The 16,893-nt window shown below is 29.7% G+C and overlaps 1 protein-coding gene and 2 pseudogenes across 1 annotated transcript; 2 read left to right on the plus strand and 1 right to left on the minus strand.

Moving 5' to 3' along the window:
* LOC149061897 (uncharacterized) overlaps positions 1–16,893 on the minus strand; it is a 105,047-nt pseudogene that overhangs the window by 20,782 nt on the left and 67,372 nt on the right.
* On the plus strand, positions 9,204–10,460 carry LOC149061898 (uncharacterized). Its single transcript, XM_089216743.1, has 3 exons — positions 9,204–9,695; positions 9,802–10,052; positions 10,123–10,460. The coding sequence occupies exons 1-3, from the start codon at positions 9,234–9,236 to the stop codon at positions 10,409–10,411; spliced, it is 1,002 nt and encodes a 333-aa protein (XP_089072869.1). The 5' UTR covers positions 9,204–9,233; the 3' UTR covers positions 10,412–10,460.
* Positions 11,205–16,208, plus strand: LOC149061899 (uncharacterized; annotated as a pseudogene).

Genomic DNA, 16,893 nt, shown 5'->3' on the forward strand with positions numbered 1-16,893 from the left:
AGATAATAATAGTTATCTGTGGTTTATATTTTTATAATCACATTTCTGCGAACAATACTACTTATCAGTTATCACGATTTAAGTCATAAGATAATAAAAATAATTTTATTATAACTATTATATTTTATTATACGTACTATTACGGTATTACCAGTTGGCAGTTACCACCGGTTTAAGATGTCTATTATTTTTAAGCGACAGTTTTATTGATGCCAAACCAAACTTAAGATTTAAGAATCGACTTCTTAAGACTTAAGTTCTAAACTACTCTCGACTGAGTCTCGAGTCTGGACTAGTGGACTGTTGTGAAATTTGAATCAATTATTCAACATTTCAACTCTTAAAATTCTTAATACTAATACTTTCATTTCACACATTACACAAGCAAACACCAGACGTCTTCAGAATGAGATTAAGTATATAATTGAGTGCAACATTTTAATTCACATACATAATTATAAATTATAAATATAAATATTGTATATTATTTACTTATATTAGTTTTAAGTGTAAGACTGTAAACAACTGAACACAACAAATAAAAATAATTATTGATTTGTTGATATAACTTTTTACAAAGTTCTTTATTCATCTATACAATGTAATTCCACAAAAAACAATACGAGAAAGCATAATTTATTATTATTTATTAATTATTGTAGTAAGATTTTTGGTTATTTGTAATCTAGCTACACTGTCAGTGTTGTATAATGTATCGAATATCAATTTGTATGTTATACAAAAGCAACAGCTCAAACAAGTGGGAGGAAACAACTACCAGGGCAGCAGGGCACAGGAATCACAACTCACGGAGGATTTAACTAGTTGACCGTACCCTTGAATCGTGAACGAATCATCGAATATGTGAGAGTTGAGAGTTGATAAGAGAGCCGACTCACTGATTCAGTTCATTAAACTGAACTGAGTTGAATGATTTGACTCACTAAAGTGAGTTGAAATTCCCATCCCTAAAAAACAGTACAAAACGGCAGTATACGTTCATTGCAGTGCTCATGTCTTAAATTTAGTAATATGTAGTTCTTGTGAAATAGCTTGTATCAGAAATGCAATGGGTGTTATTGAAACTGTGTATAATTTTATGAATACTCCTAAAAGACAGTGTGCATTACAAAGTGAAGTAAGAAGTAAATTATCAAATTCAAAGAAAGAAAAATTAATAAAATTATGTGCAACACGTTGGGTAGAAAAACATGAGTCTATTAGAACATTTATTGATTTACAAGAAGCTATAGTGAGCTCATTAGAAATAATGGCAGGGTGGGTTGATAAAGAAACTTCCTCAAAAGCAACACAACTACTTCTTTCATTAAGTGATACAACATTTATAGTAAGTTTGATGGTAATTGATGAAATTTTTAAACATTCATATATCTTATGTAAAGCATTACAAAGAGATAATATTGACTTAATCGAGGCAATGAATTTAGCTGAATATTTAACTAATGAAGTAAAACAAATGAGACAAAATAGTGAAGAAGTTTTTTCAAACATTTTTATGACCTTAGAAGAAAAATCTAAACTTTTAAATTTTGATATTCATATTCCAAGAATTTGTAAGCGTCAAACCAACCGCTATAATATTTCTGCAGACTCTGCTGAAGAATATTTTAGAATATCAATTTTTACACCATTTTTAGATTATTTTATTGATCAAATGAATAATCGTTTTAAAGAACACAGATCAATCCTAAAAGGATTTCAATCTTTATTTGACAATGATTTGGATAAAAATAGGAATGATATTTTAGAGTTGATACATTTTTACAAAGAATCGGATGATTTAAGTGACCCTGATATAGTTATAACAGAACTTAAAATGTGGAAAAACGTTTTAAATCGAATTGAAAAAGAAAAAAAACCAAAAAAAACTATTGAATTTCTTAAATTTTGTGATGAAAATTTATTTCCAAATGTATACAAATTATTAAAAATTGTATGTATTTTACCTGTGACAACATGTACTTCTGAAAGAAGTTTTTCATCTTTAAGAAGACTTAAAACTTATTTAAGAAGTACTATGGCTGAAAATAGACTCAATGGTTTAGCCATGCTAAGTATCCATCGCAAAGAACTTTTGACCCCTGAAGAAGTTATTGAACGCTTATTAAAAAAAAATAGAAGACTGAAATTTTAAACTATTAAAAATTATATTAGTTAGGTACCTATATTAAAATAAATGTAATATTTAACACATTGTTTAATTTTTAAGTCAATAAATTAATATGTTTGGTATTTTTTTAATATTTTAAAAATGTGGACCCCCCCTTTGAAAAATTTCTGGGTACGCCCCTGATTTTAGTTGAAGCGCGTAATAACAATAATAGTGTTTATCATAATATTCAAATAAAAAAAAATTGATAATACAATAATAAATAATGATAACTCATTAAACGATGAAAGGTGTGATCATCTATAGTGAACCATGTAAACAGTTTATTTTAATTTTTAATGTTTCACTTTGGATGATTCATCCAAAATGATCACCAAGAGTGAACCGTGTAAACGCGCCTTTTTACGCCCGATCGGTTCAAACATTCACCTTTGGTCATCCGTTCCGTTGACAACTGTCGGCAGACTCTTGCAGTTCGTAGTCCATTGCCTTGCAGCTCGCAGCAACACAAGGGTGAAACAAATATCATATTTGTCCATCTGTCCAGCTCGGATTCAAACCTCGTGGTCACAAGCTCCAGATCGATCCGGATCCACCAGCTCGAGTGTGCAGTTCAGCCTCCTGGTCCCCTTTTTTAATTATGTCCTGAGCAGCCGTCTCGTTTCCTTTGTTGTTGTCAATATAATATATTTGTATGTGTTTTAAATCTGACATTATTATAGTTACATTATAAGTACTCTGGTATGGGACAGAGTACTTAACATTGGGTTATCTGTCTTTAACATTTTGTTATTTTATGTTTATTAGTCTGAGACTGATCATCTCAGCTGATATATTGCATGTCTTACTATAAATGTAATAAAGATTGTTTATATATTATAATTATAATTAATTTGAATAAATATTTATATTAGCTCCTTGTATCTAGTCCATAGTGTGCGAGTTCTAGGTGCTAACCGCAGAAACAGGAGCTCCCTAGTGCGAACAATTAATATAAATTAACTACCTTTTTATGACAAGTTATTAACTACTTACCATTCTTCTCCATTTTTCGGCTATCTGTGTCCAAAAATTCTCCTTTACACCTAGGTTTTTGTAAAATTCATTTTTTAAATCACAAACCTGCTTACGAGCTCTGCCAGTTTTATGTCATCCTTCACAGAAAAATGGGTTTGTGATTTTGGTGGCATTTTAAATTTTCAACACAAAATAATTATCAAAAAATCACAAAAAGTTGAAATATAAAATTTGCTTTTATGTGCGAGGCGCGTCTTGACAGCTATCCGAGCGGTAGTAACCACGTCGACGCGCGGTTGCGTGATTCGACGCGCGGCCAAGCGGTTGCCGTAGGAATTGGTTTAATTTAATAATACGTAATCTAGTACAGCACGGCTGAAAATTGAATCGCGCCGCGTCGCCGCGCGTCTCTAGACGCGTACATAGTAATCATACCTTAATAGGATTAAGGTGTGCAAGATGTTTTATCTTCAAATGTTCTTTAGATAAAACAAAAATAAATAAATTGGAATTTAAAACTCTTAAAACATAGTAATAGTAATTAAATTTGGAAATTTAAAAAAAGTGATCAATTAAAAAATTGTAATACTCTAATAAAAATAAACTAATAATATATCTATATACAACAAAAATCAGTATATATTATTAGTTCTATAAATTATAGTTATAACCTTATGATATCATGTAGTTAAGATATCTGTAAACAGATATTATCTAGTTAATTATTATATTAGTGCAACACAGTACACGCACGCAGTGGTGTACCCATGGGGGTGAGGGTGCTTAGCGGGCTTCAGCCTCCCCCCACAATTGGTCGTGTTATGGAACACATTTTATATTATAAAAGACAAAGTACAAACCATGATATTTCTAAAAAATGGTATTGAATACAACGTATTATCTTTAGTAACAATGCCTAGTATAAGCAAAGCATAAACGTTATGTTTATTATGGTACCGAATACCGATATAATATTATTTGATCGGTATAAACGTAGTAACGAACATTATGATACGACCATGGCTAAATACACTGGTATGTTCTCAACTTCGTTCTGCGCATGTATGCTACGTCACTCTTTCCACCTTATGCGAGAATGCGCGCCAAAATTTAAATTAATATAGTATTGTTGTAGGTTCCAATGACGATGACTGTCAAATAGTAATAATCTTTCTAGGAACATTTTCTCATAAATATTTTCACTTAATATATAATATGTATTTATAATTTATTTATTATATTAATTACTTATGTATTTAATATAATGTAATTTTTGTAAAAAACCTTATCTTATTGTGTATAAATGTATAATCATACAATGTAATATGTGATTATAGCCACGAAAATATTCTGTTTTCTATGATGAATGATGATAAGATTATAACAGATGTAAACACTAAACCACGGTCTTAGAAGATATTTTCTAACTTCTAACTTCTAAGGGTCGATTTCACCAAATATGCTTTAATCGCGATTTACCAACATTTGGATTTCACCACGTTAATCACGGTTCCACTAAACACGATTTCGGTAACCGTGATTAACCCTACTAACCGCGATTAGTGGTACTATCAAACAGCTGTGGCCTACGATAAAGTGATAACAGTGACATTGTTTATCAATTTCGGTTCTCGATCCGAGTCGATCGTTTTGTTTGAAATTGTGAATAGTGTATAGTGAAATACTGAAATCAGTTTTTTTTAATTTGTGTTAAATATGGAAACTCTAAAACACTTTAAAGAGGAAACGGGAACGTAGTTTCGAGTACTCTGAAAAATGTACTCTATTAGAAATCAACACTCGACATTTTAGTGTGGTCGAATCAAAAAAGACTGATGGGGTAAATATGAAACTTAAAAACCAGAGGTGGACAACTATTGCAGAAGAATTTGCTGCAGCATCGTCAACCTGTCACAGAGATTCCCAGAGTTTAAAAACTCTGTGGGAGAATCTCAAGAGAAAGGCTAAGTTGGCGAGTTAACACCTAATGAATCATATCCATATAATATTCAAAGACGTGGGTGGAAGACAAGGACAATCAACCCTGTATTTGATCCTCACGAAGCAACATTGAGAGATATCGACAATATATTTGAAAAATTTAATTTTCCGGAAAACCCATTGTCAAATGTGGAACCCCCTAGACGTCGAAGAGAACATATTTACAATATGCAGTTGCTTTCACCATTCAGAAGGGTCAGAAGATGCGGCATCAAACAACTAACAGATTCTTCACAACCTTCTAGCTGCCCTATCCATGGGATACCGTGCGAGGATACCGTATGTATATATTTATCTATGATTAGAAAGAAATTGTGTTGTTTATTGATACGAGTTGCTTATAAGTACAAACATTTTTTTTAAGGTAATTGCTTGCTCGCAGTTATCATCAGTACAACAATATGTAGACAACAGAATACCGATTGATTCGAGCAGCGAAGAGCCGATTAATCAATGTAGACCAATCCTGAGTCGCAGGTGTAAAGTAGTATGTCCCCCTGTACACAACATTACAACGATGGATGGACCTTCCTGCAGCCAAGAGCAAATAAGCAGAAGACCGATTGATTCGAGCAGCGAAGAGACGATTAATCAAAGTAGACCAATCCGGAGTCGCAGGTGTAAAGCAGTATGTCCCCCTGTAGACAACATTACAACGATGGATGGACCTTCCTGCAGCCAAGAGCAAATAAGCAGAAGACCGATTGATTCGAGCAGCCAAGACGAGATTAATCAACGTAGACCAATCCGGAGTCGCAGGTGTAAAGCAGTATGTCCCGCTGTAGACAACATTACAACGATGGATGGACCTTCCCGCGGCCAAGAGCAAATAACTAGTATCCAAACACAACAAACAAGACCTCAACGAACACGGAGAAGACCACAATTTTTAACTGACTATGAATGCAACTAAATTATATCACTGCCGATTTAATTTATCATAAATATATAAACCAAAATGAATTTCTTTTGGTTTAGAAAACTATAGTATCGGGACTGCTGATCAATTTTTCCAAATGACATTTTTGGGGGAAATTAATATTTAACACAGCTTTTGGCAATTCAAATTTACATTTTTTCATGTAATCCTGCGCCATGTTACTGTTTTCTGGACCACTCGACCTCAGCACGCCTTTATGCAAATTGTAAGTATTCAAAATGTATTCCCCACAAAGCAGACATCCTAACGTAGCCAGTGATATGATTGGCTAAGTGGTAGTGCTATATTTTGATTTTTTATGAATTTTTAACCTAACGGGTCTACCGGAGTAGTCGATATTACGTATTATTGATACATATCGTACGAAATAAAATTACTAAAAATCTAAATTTTGTACTACCGCTTTCAAAATGGTATCCCTCGACTACAAATGACTTACTCAATACCACTAAAGGGTTTAAAGTCCCCTGGTAAGCGAATTAGACTTGTAGTATTAGCTAAACATGGTATTTTACCTATGTAATCCTGCACCATGTTACCGTTTTCTGGACAACTCGACCTCAGCCCCCTTTATGCAAATTGTAAGTATTCAAAATGCATTCCCCACAAAGCAGACATCCTAACGAATCCAGGGATATGATTGGCAAAGTCGTAGTACAATATTTCGATTGTAAATTAATTTTAAACCGATACGAAGCTACCGCGGTAGATCATATTACGTCTCCCTGATACATATCATACGAAATAAAATTACTAAAAATCCAAAATTGGTAGTACAGCTTTGAAAACGATATCCCTCGACTCTAAATGACTTACTCTATACCCCCAAACTGTTTTAAGTCCCCTGGTAAGCTAATTGTACTTAGGGTTGTGGCAAAACCAGTATTTTACCCATGTAATCCTGCACCAATATACCTTTTTCTGGACAACTCGACCTCACCACCACTTTATGCATATTGTAAGTATCCAAAATGCATTTCCCAAAAAGGGGACATCCTCACGAAGCCAGGGATTTTGAAATATGACTTATAGGATCTACATACATAATAATATACATATAATATTATATTATAACAGTATATTTAACAAACCCAATATTATTTTCTAAACATAATCAAATTTGTTTTTTAAAAACGTTGAATATTCCTTTAAACTATTTTGTTACATAAATTATATTCTAATTGATGATGATAACATACAAAAATATTTAAATATTTTTCAATTTACTACACACATTGGTGTTTATAAAAATAACCATATGGGTATAACCATATGGTCATGGGCCAATATTATATTTCGTTCAAAGAATAAAATAAATGTTCATGATTTATATTATGTCTTGTCTTTAGGTATCTATCGGTTTTCAAATAATATTATATATTACTATGATAAATAATTGGTGGTCTAAATAACTGTACTATGTGCAGTATTTCATTCGCGTTATCGACATTTTTACGTCTAATGGTCCCGCGACCACCCGCTGTGTCTATCGTGCCACGGTCGTCGTCGTCGACGTCGTCTGCCAACAGGATTACTGATAATATCTTTTAGCCGATGTTAGTATGGGTTTTCACTTTGTGAAGGGGACTTAAAACGCTTAGCTATGTTTAGTATTTATTTCATATAATAAGTGCCGGTTTATAATTCATTAAAAATTTATAATATTATGAAATAATTATATATATTTCGAATTTTACGTTTCCCAATTGTTATATATATTACTATATATTGCTATGAAAAATGGTGGTTTCGATGATTTAGGTATATTTCGTAGCTTATCGACAATTATTTATCATATCATACAATTTATAGGTTTTTCGTATCGGCTAGCAGGATTACTAATAATAGACATCCTCTGTGCTTAAGGGGATTGCAACGCACGTATTTTTCATACGTTTTAGACCAATAAGCGGTGGTAAATTACACATACTTCGGAATGTCCGATTTAAATTTTTTATACCTCTTTGAATTCATTGATAAAATATCTAGGCTTCTTAGGAAGTCGATTTTCAATTTTCAATTTAAATTGCCCTTAAAATAACCATTTTTTTTTAGAAATCCTATGAAATAATTGCATTACATTTGTATTTATTTTGGGCACATCTGATTTTTAATTTAAAAAAGTGACTCCTAAGAAGCATAGTCTAGAAGTTTATAAATTCAACCATTTTTTCGAAATTACAATCGAACTTCGGGAAGTATGATTAATTTACTACCGCTTTTAGTAGTTTTTATAGTCATGCAAATAAGAAAATACTTAATTTTTCGCGATAGAATGACATGTGCGTGCGCGTGTGAGAGTTGCTTCCGGCGCGGTTGCTCGACGCGGTAAAGCACGATTGAGCATAAAACGATTGAGCATATACCTTTTTAGCAACACGATTGAGCATAGAATATTTTATGCGATGTTGCCACATTCATGTTGCCAAAATTTTGTAATTTATTATTTTGACGTATTATTATTAAACACGATTATTATGATATCAGATGCGAGCAATGAGCCGAGTCCAACTTTATCGACAATATTATCGATTAATAAATTAGGCCCGGAGCAATAAATTTCTACGGCGTTTTAAACATTTATAGTATTGGGGAAAATATAAGATAATTAAGATACGATTCCAAAATTATTATAGAAATAATATCAGTGTTCGATCATCTATAGTCGCGTCACATAAAGTAAATTTCATATAAGTGCGTATAGTTTCTATTTTTTTAAATATGGATTTAAACAACAATATAACTTTAATTTTATCAGAAAGAGGCAAAGAATTGGCCCTTGTAAATTTATACAAGTATAAATTCATTGGAGAAAGAAAAAAAGATCATCTCTTAAGATGGAGGTGTACAAATAATAAATGTTCAGCAACAATTTTTTCCGGTTTAGATAAACGTAAAATAATTGAAACTTCTGGACAACATAATCACGAGCAAAATTCAATTGAAAAAATTGAACAACAAATATTAAGAGAAAATTGCAAAAGAAAAGCTGAAGAATCAATTTCCACACGGCCAATTAAAATTATTCGTACCGAACTTTTAAATTCATCTTCAACATCAAATTTAAATAGTCAAAATGTAAGAAATGTACGGAAAGCAATGTATGATAAACGGAAGCAGATCTATCCTAAATTACCAACTTCTATGGATGAAGCAATTTATCAATTAAAAAACTTGCAAAATGAAGATTGTTTTAAATATAAGGGTCAACAACTCATTTACATGCCGGACGATGATAATTTTGTATGTTTAACTACGGAAGAAAATATACAATTTATGACAAATTATTGTACTGAGTATTTTGGCGATGGCACATTTAATTATGCTCCAAAATATTTTATTCAATTGTATACAATACATGGATATAAAAATGGATACTACTTACCACTTGTTTACTTTTTTTTACAAAATAAAACTAGGTCTACTTATGTTAAAATGTGGCAATTTTTAAATAATTTATGTTTGCTGTTATGCGGAAAAAAATTGCAAATCAACACATTTCATGTTGATTTTGAAATTGGAGCTCATCAAGCAATCATAGACGTGTTTGGAAATATTAAAATAATTGGATGTAGATTTCATTTGGGACAATCATGGTGGAGAAAAGTAAGACATAATAATTATTACTATATTTTTATAGTATTTATAAATTATCTGTATTGTATATTATAATATAGTACTTTTTTAATAAAATATAATAATTTGTTTGTAGATTCTTAGCGAACCTTCTCTTAGAATAGCATACATGGACCACAGTAATGAACTAGGGAAATGGTTGAAAATGTTTTTTGGTTTGCCATTTATTTCCCCAGAAGAAGTAGTTGATGCATTTCATGAATTAATATCAATATGTCCAAATGATGACGGTTTTATATTTTCTGACTACGTTCTACACAATTATATTGAAAATCACTGCCAATTTCCGCCAAATATTTGGGCTGAAATTCCTTCGCCAAACCCAAGGTCTTTACAATATTTTTAAAAATTAATATAAAAACTTTTTTACTAATTTCTATTTTATTAAATTTTTTAGAACAACCAATGCAGCCGAAAGCTTTCATCGCACATATAATGCACAGTTTTATTCACCTCATCCTCATGTCCATGCAGTCGTTAGGGTATTAATCGAAACACAAGCCGAAACGTTGACTAAGATCATATCTATTAAAAATAAATCCATAAAATTACATCCCGCAAACGAAATTCAGAAAATAGAATTTAATATGAAAGCTTTCCGCCAATATTTAAATTGTAAGAATACAGAAAATTTATTAATATATTTAAGCCAGCTTGGAAATAGATACCAAGGTATTTCAATTTAATTTATTACAATTTTATTATTTTCAAACAAATCTATATATTATTATAAAATGCGACTATTATTTATTATTGATTTATAAACATTTTAATTTTATTATTTTCACGTCATAACTATTATTATTATAAATATTTCATAACTATTATTATTATAAATATTTTGATTTTATTTTTTTCATGCCATATCTATTATTATTGTTATTATCAATTGGATCTAAATACTATTTTAATGTGACTAGGTATATTAAATTTTGACTATAAAATTGTGTTAATTTTTTGGCATATTATATTTTAAATTATTATAATTATTTGAATAATTTTTAAATTTAAATTATTTATTTTTACTTTTTTTAAATTTAAAATGGCAACGTTGCAGAGTTTTTTATGCTCAATCGTGTAAGTTTTCTTTTGTATTTTAATTTCCTTTGATACGCCGACAATTTTGCTCAATCGTGTCGCAAAAAAGGTGTTTTATGCTCAATCGTGTTTCAGTCGCTCGACGTGACAGCGATTCTCGGAAACAATTAGCAGATAAGGATAACTGGATAGGTATACAAGAATAAGTAATAGGCAACAATAATAATAATAATATTTTTCCAAAATTAAATACAATCAATATATTATAATATACTACCTATGAATCATTTTATTTGAACACTACACTCTGATCAGTAAAGTTGTCTGTAAGTTTCCGGTGGTTTGTGCTTTTATTTTATTCTTTTACAAAATGGGTAAAGACTGGCGTTTTGGCCAAAAAACTAGGTGTAAGTTAAGTGCACCTAGGTTAAAAAACACCGATTGAACAATTTACAATCAAGAAAGAAAAAAAGTGTTATAGATCAAAGCTGCGATGATCAGGTAATTATATAAACAGATATTAAAATTACAATAATATAAATATTCTAAAAAATTGAAGATTATTCTCTACCTATTCATTATTCTTTTATTTTAATTGTAACAGGAAAAAACACATTTATTAGTGTCCGAAAATGTTTTGATAGATGATATTAAGAATATAGAAATTACTACTGACAATACAATTCGTCACGATAACGTAAATATGTAAGTGAATATATTATTCTAAAAATAAATAAATTATAAATATATTTATAATACTCTTTTTGTATTCATTCAAATTAAATTTATATTGATGGCAAGATTAGCATTGTTAGGTCCATGGTGCAAAATGAGCTTTTGCTCCAGGGCGATACATTCTTTGAGGCGGAATATACGTTTTTCGTATTATAATTTATCATTGAATTCAAATTTAACACAACCATTACAAATTCTAAACAGCAAAGCGACTTCCACGGTTTTTTTTATGTACATAATAGTTTGAGGATATTTTGCAAATTTATGCAATGTTTTTTAGGCATAAGAAAATTTAGATTTGTATTTTGTTAGTTTTTTGAAGTCAGAAGTTAGAATTATGTTTATTATTATCTACTATACTCATTGAAATTTTAAAAATACTTAGATTAATTTGTAAGCTATATTAAGTTATAAAAAAATTAATGTATTGTACAATACAAATTTAGACACAGTCTATAAATTTAATTTCAGAGACCACCCAGTTAATGTTTCAGTAAATGAAGAACTGAAGGAAAATACTGCAGGGTTAGTTTTTGTGAATATTATATATATTTTGAAGAAAATGATTTTTATACATTTTTTTAAATTATAATATGCATTTAATTTTAGGGAATGTAAAGGTAGACGTTTTGTTGACATAGAACATTTATTTGAAGCTATTAAACAAATAGAACATAAGCCTTTTAGTTGTACTTTTAAAGACCTAACATTGAAAAAGGAAATAAAAAATGGTTTCCTTTCCGAATTTGTTTTTCAATGTAATATTTGTAATAAAATGGAATATATTTCAAATGAAAATCGTAACAGTACGTCCATGTCAATAAATTCGGCAATTGTGTCTGCAACTTTATGCACGGGTCTAGGTTATTCACAGCTAGATATGATTTCGGCCATTTTAAACATGCATAATATGTCCAATCCAATATATCAAAAACTTCATAATGAAATACTTAAACATACTCAAGAAGTAGCTTTGGATGCGATGAAAGAAGCTGGCAGAGAAGAGGCCAAACTTGCATTGGAGGATAATAGTGTAACCGACGATGGAATACCGCTTATCACCGTTGTAGCTGATGGTACATGGTCGAAGAGGTCATATAAAACAAATTATAACGCCCTTTCTGGTGCGGTGAGTATTTATTTATCTTTTGGGTTGGGCTTTTTAATGTTAATAATCTTTTATGGTCAATTGACCACATTTAGTGAAGTCGTTGTTTTTTTCTTTTCAAATTTTATTCATATGTATGTATTATGATAATTGATTTAATTTACAAGTGTACAACGGACATTCAGCCAAATTTAAATTTAAAATAATCCTGTGACTATATTTAGATTTTTGCTTCCAATATGAAATACTTAGGAAAAAACTTCAGATAAATTTTCAAATCTTAGCTATAGCCTATAACAGAGTTGGGCAAAATTTAATCTAGATAATTATTTGAATACCTATTTATTCGAATAATTTTCAAACATTATTATTCGAATAATTTTAAACTATAATATTCGAATAAAAAGTTATTCGACTAAATTTCAAACCATTATTATTGGAATAATTTTTTATCTACTACTATTTAAATTTGTTGTAATTGTTACGAAATATTATCATTCAATATTATTCAAAATATAAGATCATTAAATTATGATTATCTAATTTATTACTCACTCAATAGATCTATTTTTTTATTCATAATATTTTTGCATTTTCCCTAGTTTTTTTTATTCGAATATCATATTTTAAAATTATTCGAATATTAATGTTTGAAAATTATTGAAATAATTGTAAAAAAATCATTCGAATACATTTTTATTCGAATAAAATGTTATCTAAATTATAATTATGGATTATGGATTTACTCTCAAGTTTTTTTTTCGAATTCCACTTAAAACGGCGTATGAAGAACCATGTATAAAATTTTAATCGACATTACTTGAAAAAAAAAAACTAAAATTTTTCCAAAATTTCACATAGATACCCTTTGTTCAAGACTTAAATAAGTTCAATAGTACTACCTTTTTATATAAATTAATAAAATACATGTTTATGTAATACAAATATTCATGAATAACAGAAAAAAACATAAAATATTTTAAAAGTAGCAAGTTATATTATTATATTGTATTTTATTGTATTTTATTTTACTTATAATGTATATTATGTTGATTGTTGATGTAATATAAACATTAAATATATGCATTCATTAATCCATTTATTAAAAATAAATTGTTCGTATAATTTACAGCTCATTTTAACTTTTATATAGCCCTCAATTATTGGATATAGAACTAAAAAAATTATTTTCATGGATATTCGAAATAAATTGTGTACTGTGTGTCAAAAAGCCGAATCAAGTGGGAAAAAAGCTTCAAAACACGAATGCTTTAAAAATTGGGATGGAAGCTCCACTTCCATGGAATCTGACATAATTCTAGATGGTTTTCGTAAAAGTCTCTCCATGCATAATGTTATTTATGACAAACTCATAGGAGATGGTGACTCAAGTGTAATGAAAAAATTAACACTTTCTAAACCTTATGGACCTGATTTTTATGTAAAAAAAATTGAATGCATAAATCATATACTGAGGAACTATTGCAATCGTATCTTAGATATATCTACTCGTCGAAAGTGTTCATCAGGAACAGTTGTTCCTGGGTTTTTGCGAAAAACTTTGAAAGATAGACGCCTTAAACTACGGTGAGTGTAAATTAATTACCATACATTCAATAGAATGCGTACCTATATACTAACGTTTATAAACAGGTTTTTAATTTGAAAGTATTATAAAATTGCTCTTTTTTTTATTTATCCAATGTTATGCTAATTTATGATGTACCTATAATAATAGATGTGCTGTAACAAAAGCTATAGCATTCAGAAAAGAAATGAACCTCACGCATTCTGAAAAAGTAGCCCTTTTGAAACAGGATATTTTAAATAGCCCATATCATGTATTTGGTTATCATAACGGATGTGCTAGGTGAATATTATTTCATTGATGACTATTTCATAATTTTAAATTATATACAACATTTTCTGTTTACCTAATTTAGTTATTTTTGTAATGGGCCGAAAGAAAATGAGGTGAATTTGGTCCCGCAAATGGAAAGCTGTGGTATATGGATAGATATACTTGGAGCGAGGAATATAGTCGCGCATCATTCATCAAGCTTAATTTATAATGTCAACAATAATGTCGTAGAAGGTTTCAATAATGTCATTGCAAAGCATGTTGGTGGAAAAAAAGTTAATTTTTCTTGTCGAGGTAACAATATCCATACATAAATAAATATATGTTTTTACGTATATATACGTATTTTTAATAAATAATAAGTATTTTTATTTTTAATCTCATTTCAATAGGAACTACTCTTTGCTATTTGAATAAATATACATTTTATAAAATTAATTTTATATATATAGGATCTTATAACGCTAGATGTAACACTGCAGCTACATCATTCAACTATGGACCTAGCTTTTTGAGCCACATACACAAAAAAGTTACAAACATCAGTCCAGGAATTTTTACTAAGAAATATATAAAAAAAAAAGAAACGTCACGTGAAAAATTAACTAAAAAACTTTTAAACTTTGAAAAAAATAGGTTATTGTTTTATTATTTTTATTATTGTTATAATAGAAATAAATATAAACAAACAATAAATTATAACATTTTGATTTCACAGCTGTAAAAAAAAAAAAATTTGTTTGCTGGTCCAGATGAAGACTATGGAGCTCTTGAATTGGAATGTGAAATTATTGATATGTCACCTGAGGAATACCAAAATAAAAAAAAAATGTTTATGCAAAAATTAATGTTGAATTCTGACGAAATAGCAGCAATTGAACGAGATACTATTGGGCAACAAGACAATGATCAATGGCGAATACATAGAAAATCAAGGCTAACGGCATCTAATTTTGGTAAAGTCTGCAAACTACGACCAACGACATCTCGTGCAAATACAGTTAAAAATATACTGTATGACATTTTTCAAGGAAATTCAGCGACAAGGTATCTTTTTGACTGTATTACAAAATGTATTTTATTTTATTTAAATTTTTATTATTTAAAAAAAAAAATTATGTATAGATATGGGATTGAAAATGAACCAATAGCTAGAAATGCAGTACAAGAAAAATTAAACATAGAAATAAAATCCGCTGGTTTATTTATACATAAATCTCTACCATATCTGGCAGCAAGTCCTGATGGATTAATTGACAATGACTCTATTATAGAGATAAAATGTCCACCTAGCATTAAAGAATTTACCCCCGAGGAAGCTGTACAAAATGGTAAATTGAAGTGTATGATTGATTGTGAGGGAAAGCTTATTTTAAAGAAAACCGATAATTATTATTATCAAGTCCAGGGACAACTAAATATAAGCGAGAAAAAGTTTTGTTACTTTGTTGTGTGGACTCCTAAAGGTACCAGTATTATTTTAATATTTATAATTCAATTAAAAATAATTTTTAAATATTTCATAGGTTTTGTCATAGATAAAATAACCAGGGATACTGAATTTTGGATAAATAAAATTAAACCACATGTGAGCACATTTTACATGGAATCCCTTCTTCCGGAAATGATCGATTCAAGATTCGATAGAGGGTTACCCATAAGGAATAGTAACCCGTATACAGATGTGTAACTTTTTTTTTATATTTGTAACTATACGTTATAAAAAATAATTATACTATAATTGCGTTTATTTATTTATTTATCATTAATCATGATATCACATAAGTGGCAGTAGTACTTAATAATAGTAACAACCATATTATATTCTACAAGATCAAGATGTCATTATATAATATATAAGTTAATGAGGTAAGCGTAAGATTGACAGTTTGACACCTATCCTATTATAAACAAATAACATACCCGGATTTTTATCGCTTGTATAAAACTATTATACCTATTTTTTGGTTACAAAATTCAATAAATATAGATAATCATAAACGGTAAACGTATATTACAGCAAATATATATATATATATATACAATATACATTTTATATAATATATATAATATATATATATATAAATAATTGTGTCTGACCGTCGCCACCGTAAACTAGATAAGGAAATAAACCATGAACTGTGTAATCATGCGGGTAGCGGGTGATGGTTGGGAGGTATACACACACTAATGATAATTTACTACGCACACACATGCACGACTTGATTAAAAACATCTATAATTTTGCCTATACAGAACCCCTTAAAAATTATCCGTTTGCAATCCCCTTAACGCGCATTAGTCGTCGTTTTTCACCGCCAGGATTACTAATTATACAACTCGTTGTCGGCGACCTCGCACTGAGACCTACGAACTCCCACCGCCGACGACAACCGAAGCACCGCCACCGCCGATGTTTAATCCAC

Source organism: Diuraphis noxia, unplaced genomic scaffold (assembly GCF_037042655.1).
Source record: "Diuraphis noxia isolate RWA-SAM2 unplaced genomic scaffold, SU_Dnox_SAM2 contig0001, whole genome shotgun sequence".
NCBI classification, from domain to species: domain Eukaryota; kingdom Metazoa; phylum Arthropoda; class Insecta; order Hemiptera; family Aphididae; genus Diuraphis; species Diuraphis noxia.